Below are 6,171 nucleotides of genomic sequence, written 5' to 3' on the forward strand. Positions count from 1 at the left end.
TCTTAACTGGAAAAGGCTTCCACAACAAACTTTTTCACTCCTACTAAAACATGTCCGTAATGAAGCACCCTATCTCCCTTTATAGAACAAGAGGGCTAGGGTTACAATGAATGTGGACAAAACCAACAAACCACCTATCTTAAGGAAAGCGCCCTGACCCTACTGTGCCTAGGAGAGAGTACCCTCATTCATAAAATACACTACCTAGAGGATAAAGTGTAAATATGCATGCACCTTCTAACCTTGGAAACATTGCCGAGTCTAAATCTTGAAGGTCACCTAAAGCATGCACTCTGTCTAAGACTCTAAACTTACAACAGCGCCCTACTCATCTAAAGATAGCACATGCATGTGCCTCACACACTGATTGCCTACTTAATTGTTATGCCTTCCCAGCGGATTCTCTAGTGCACCACCATTCCAAATGAAAACAAGTGTACAGAGAAGAATGACTGAGCAACATGTACAATCTCACAAAACATTCAACAGTGGCACATGTAAAATCTAAGCTTTCTATTGTTTACAATGTTGTTCTGATAAGTTTTTGTTGTATGATTCCAAAGCATTATTTATATAAAATGCAGATGCAGGGCCAAGGTCCTATATAGAGAAAATGGAGATGGCAAGGTGGAAGCCTATTTATTTCTATGAGATGAAGGGCATGTATGAGTTGGTGCAGCACTCCTCTAACATCAGGCTCCACTTTAATAAAATGGTAGGGTCTTGGAGATCCAGTGGAGAGACAGTCGCAGTGCTGTCAGTCCATTTGAAAGGGTCATGTCCCTTTTAAACATAAAATTTGGGGTTGGTTATTGCTTCACTATGGAATAGCTTCCAAGAGTAGGTTGCACAAAGTTGGAATTACTAGTTCAGCTTGTGTGATGTGTGGTAAAGAGAAGACAGTGCAATTTTTTGGAAATGTCAATACACCAGAGTTTTTTGGTCACAGTTTTAGACTGAATTTCAGTCTCTACTTGTTCCACTCTCCTAGAAGGGGAGGGCCCCCTGAGGGACCCTTGGAGCTCATGAATAGCTGCAAATTACTTTAGTTTTCAGTTCATTGGGTTGCAATTTGTTTTGCAGAAACATCACTGTACAGTGTAAAGTTACTTTTGATCAGGTTCCTCGTCCCTTTCTCTTGGGGATTTCCAGAGTATTAAGCAAGAGTTAGCTCTACTCCTGCAATTACACCAACATGCTTTCTGCCGGGATGTTGAGTCCATCCCCATGGGGGCCTGGGCTCATATGGTGGCCTTTTTGGCTTTCATGGACCAGGACTTTCCTAGTTCCCCTGTTCTCTGCATGATGTGACTACCTTCAATTCTGTAGGGCTTATTTGTTCTTTGAGATAATTAAGAAGAATTTTCAAAAAAAAACACTGCATCAGTAATCATCAACGTGCCTATTTCTTTGTGGTTGCCAACAGCAACTCTTTGATGTAAATAATAGGGCTTTATTGCAACAAAATCTCAACAGACTACAAACAATAAGAAATGTGTCTCAATGATACCTAAGGCAGAAAATTCCCATCAGCATCTTTGTTTGCATTTTATCTATTTTGGGAAAACATAACTTCAGAAACTATTTAGAATATAGTGAAGAGACACGAAGGAAACCATAACGTCAGAAATAATCACATTTAGTTCTAGCTGCCATTTCTGAATCACATGCACGCAACCTATGTACTAATCAAATTGTAGAGCTCCAACGAATGTTTTTAGTTATTATTTATAGCAATTTTCCTCTCAAAAATCTTCATACCTGGCACATCAAAAGAGAAAATAGGGTTGTCCATATACATGGAAGCAGATCCAATGCACTCTTGAAACTGGTATTGACCAGCATATCCTACATAGTTTTTCTGTTTTTCTTTGCCATCCCCTGCATTACTGATAATAAGATCACCTTTTCCCATGCTGGTTGTGCCAAGAACAGACTCTACTTTTCTGGTAGCGGGCGGTGATGATTCTGGGAGATTTTGAGGAGCTAACTGAAACATGCCAACAGTGTGGTTGTCTTCATTGACACCATGAGTGTTGTCTTCACTGAGAATAGACCGGGCTCTTTTCAATGAAGACTCCGACACTGCCACAGGTTTTCCAGTTGCTGTCTGAAACATAGGAGCAGTTTGAGTGTTCTCCTTAATAGATCTGAAATTCTTCTTGTTGGTAGGCAATTCATGAAGAGAGCTAGAATTGTACACTTTCTCTGGATCTTCCTCAGGAAAAGCCTTCGCTTTACTGGTAGTACTAGAAATAGAAGATGCTATCAAGCAATTACCTGGAGCAGTTTGTGGCATTGTTGAAGTGATATTATCGACTTGAATCTCGGGTTTGCAATTACCTATTATTTCTGAAGGATATTCACACAATGGAGTTCCTGCTTTCTTGGGAGAGAGGGCTGACACTGACATGGGATTGCTTGGAGCAGATTCAAAGGGTAGTACAGTCTTGATTGCTATTTGTGACTTAAGCTTATCATGTTTTTGAAGTACCTCTGGTGTGTAATCCTTGCCAAGCAGAGCTGGACCTTTCTTAATGGATGAAGACAGCTTTGTCAGAGGATTTCCAGCATCAGTTTGAAGTTCTGCAGTAGCCTTACTGACAATTTGAGACTTAGGCCCTCCATTCAATTCCAAGTCTTCTGAATAAAAATCTTCTTCCAAAATAGCCTGTGCTCTCTTGATCGAGAGAGATGACAATGATACAGGGTTCCCTGCAGCAGTTTGAAATATTGATGCTGTCTTACTAATGTTTTGAGGTACATATCCACTATGTGGTTCCAGTACCTCTAAAGTGCAATCTTCACTGGAACTGGACTTCACTTTCTGTGTAGAGGAGGTTGCCAACTTTACAAGATTTCCTGTAGCAGCATTAAGCACAGATATGGTATTATCAATTGTTTGAGGCCTGGACCTACCATGTGATTCTATTGCATCTAAAGGAGGAACTATAGACGAGGATGATACTGCCAGGTCATTTTCTGCAGCATCATCACACACTTTGATGGCTTTACCCATTGCTTGGGGTTCATGCTTGCCATGTGATTCCTGTGCTCCTGATTGAGTATCTTTGCAAACAATAGACTGTGCTCTCTTGATGGAAGATGAAGTTGAAACAGTCACGGGATTTCCTGCAATAATTGTTGTTGTCTCATTCGTCATATGAGGCAGTGACATACCATGTGGTTCCAGTACCGGCATAGGATCTTCATGAAAAATAACCTCTGCTCTCTTGAAGGAGGATGATACAGCCACAGAATTTCCCAAGGCACCTTGGAACATTCCTGCAGATTTACTAATTTGTAGGGACCCAACCGAGGCATTGTTGGGTGATTCTGAACAAAGATCTTCACTGAGAATAGCCCTTGCTTTTTTTAAAGATTCAGATGATATGCCTACAGACTTTCCTCCGGCTGTCTGGAACATGACTGCCGGTTCTCCAACTTCTCCTTTACATCTCAACCTCTCATGACTAGAACTTCCAGAAGGTGACGAATTCGGCAGAGCATCACTCTTTGTGCAATGCTTATAATTCACTATTCCTCCCCTGAAAGATGATCTGAATGGTGCCCGTTTTCTGCTAGGTTTTTGGAGAGTGTTTACACTTTCAGTGTCCTTGTTTGGCATTTGAGGAGGAATCTGTGGAGCAGCCGCGTTGTTCTGTATCAAGCTAGAATCATACTCGACACTTTTTTCATTGCAGAATTGCTCATTTGGCTTACTACTTTGTTCATTATTGGGGAACTCTGAAGAATGGGGCTTGCAATTATGCATATCAATTGGATGTGATGTCATCTGGGGAACTGCCATTACTCTATGTGAAGAGACATTATCCCCAGCTTTTTCCAAAGATGATTGAAACCCTGTGCATGATGAGCAGGGGAAATAAGTAATTAATAATTTGACCTAAAAATTCAGAGCTAATTACATTCATTAGATAATGTCCAAGAACACCCATTAATCTATGTGAACTTGACAAAAGCAGTGAAATCATAAATCTATTCTGCAAATATTACGATAGTACTTCAAAACACTCCTTTAGAAATTTAATGACTGGTCAAAAAACAGCCATTACTGCCTGATCAAGTCCAACCATAGTTGAAAAATGACAACCAAGTGCATGCTCCTTGCAATTTTTGTCGTCAAAAAACAGGTGAAAATTTTTTAAGACGTTCACCAACGTGCAGTTTAACAATTTGGCAGTCTTAAAGATATACGTTTGAAGTGAAAATACATAAAGATTATGTACATGTATAAAAAATGATGTATTGAAAGCCTATAAAGTGAGGCAGGAAGTGCATCGTGAATTTTTTAGGATTCAAATGATAATTTCCGTGAACTGCATGGTAGGACCTCAAATTGTAAGCCTCGGTTCAATACAGGATCTTTATTTCCATTCCTCTTATTACACAAGCTACCAAACCCTAAGCCAACTACAAAATCAACATCAATTTAGCGACTAAAATTAAAAAAATTAAAGCTGCAAAATACAGATTTGTAGAAAAGATTTTAAATTTTTTTGTTTGAAACAAAATTAAAGTACCTTTAGACATGAATTCGGCCATGGAGGGCAGGGGTCGAAAATGCTCATCATCGTCTGTAATGTGACCGCCATTTGCAGGGACAAAGTTTTGAGTTCTGAGGAGTGTCCATTTTCCAGGGTCACCTTCAGCAGGGACCACACGCCACGTTGGCACCTCCTTCCTCGCTCCCATCCCATTCATTCGCTGTGTAATCCGACCGGGTGACTGACAGTGGAGATTAATCTCATCACTCGGAGTCCTCCAAATTTGGTTGAATTTGCAAATGATATTTGTGGACCCTGTTGCCGAAGAAAAGGTGTCACTGGAAAAGCTTATGGCGGGAGATTTTGAACATGAAAAAATCATTTAATAGCAGTTACCCGCTGTAACAGCAGAGTGAACCGATGAAATATGTAAGCATCACCGAATTAAATTTAAAATTACATTATGTTGTTAAATTTAAGTATTAAATTAAATTTAAAATTATTACAGTATGTTATCATTTTATTTGTCGAGTGTGTTTTCCAATTGGAAAGCACTATCTAATTATCATAAAAATAAAAATAAAAAACAAAAACAAAAGTTGGAATTTTGGTATGTGGGGAAATATTTTTGTTCCGCAAAAATTATCCAGCATTTAGATTATAATAGTTCATAACTCAAACTTGTAATTCCAACAAATCCTTGTCAAATATGTTTAACAAATATTTAAAAGAGATACACTATGCCAATTGAAGAACCAAATCTATGACAATAGAGTGTTTATTTGTAGAAGTATATATTTTTCTAAATTGTTGAAGTGTCATTCTATAAATTATATTATATATGTAAGTATTATCTATAGTTTTAAGGGTTAGTTTGAGTGTTTATGAGTTAAATGAGTTGTATGGTCTATATTTTTTAAAGATTAAATTCCATAATCATAGTTGATGTTTTATGTTAAAAATTGTTGACACCTAATCATAGGGATTGGGTGAACAGCTGTAATTAATGTAAATAAATAATAGAGAAGATAGAGAGTCATCGGGAGATGAACCAAACAGTCACTGCCTCTTGTATATAATAATGAACAACCTAAATGAATAATATAGGGTTCTGATTTGAGGAGTTACCTCCTGGTCTCACATGGTATCAGAGCCAGTGCCATTTTTGGCTTCCCTTTGCTTTGTAACTCCCTATTCTGCCTATGTTTTGAATCCTATGCAGACTGACATCTCTCTCACTATTATTCTACTGATTCTGGCTAGCCTAGCAGCTCTAACGCTACCTCCCATCCAAGAATACAGTCGTGGTACAGTAGTGGTATAATGCTTCAAAATCAAGCTGGCAGTTGATGGTGAGGGTGCAGGCGTTAGGGACAATCTTCCCAATCTGGCAACAAGTTCTTCTATATCGGCTTCATCTTCCTTTTCAGCTCCTTGAGGTGTATCAGTCATTAAACTGATAGCTTCATTATCCCTCCGAATCCCTTAAACCTTGCAATTTGGCAAAACAGTGGCTTTACTCCTATCGGAGCAGTAATTCTAAAGAATTACTTTAAAACACAATCGGAGGCTTTAAGGAGGGATTATACACCCAACCCCTCTATCAGCGGCTTTATACTATCCACGCAGTAATTCTTAAAAGAATTACTTTATAATACTGTCG

At 38.7% G+C, this 6,171-nt stretch overlaps 1 protein-coding gene across 10 annotated transcripts in view; it reads right to left on the minus strand.

Annotated features, from left to right (window-relative positions):
• LOC149162751 (protein BREAST CANCER SUSCEPTIBILITY 2 homolog B-like) overlaps positions 1–4,923 on the minus strand; it is a 164,646-nt gene extending 159,723 nt beyond the window's left edge. For all 10 annotated transcript variants that reach the window (XM_089437376.1, XM_089437371.1, XM_089437375.1 and 7 more), the window contains exons 1-2: positions 4,545–4,923; positions 1,762–3,864 (exon numbers count right to left, since the gene is read on the minus strand). In XM_089437376.1, the coding sequence (XP_089293502.1) occupies positions 1,762–3,864; positions 4,545–4,890 (2,449 nt within the window). In that variant the 5' untranslated portion in view covers positions 4,891–4,923. The remainder of the gene's footprint in view (positions 1–1,761; positions 3,865–4,544) is intronic.
• Between the last annotated feature and the right edge of the window lie 1,248 nt (positions 4,924–6,171).

Source organism: Pinus tabuliformis, chromosome 5_2 (genome assembly GCF_031772625.1).
Source record: "Pinus tabuliformis cultivar Carrire ecotype Pingquan chromosome 5_2, CPIR1, whole genome shotgun sequence".
Classification (NCBI taxonomy): Eukaryota; Viridiplantae; Streptophyta; class Pinopsida; order Pinales; family Pinaceae; genus Pinus; species Pinus tabuliformis.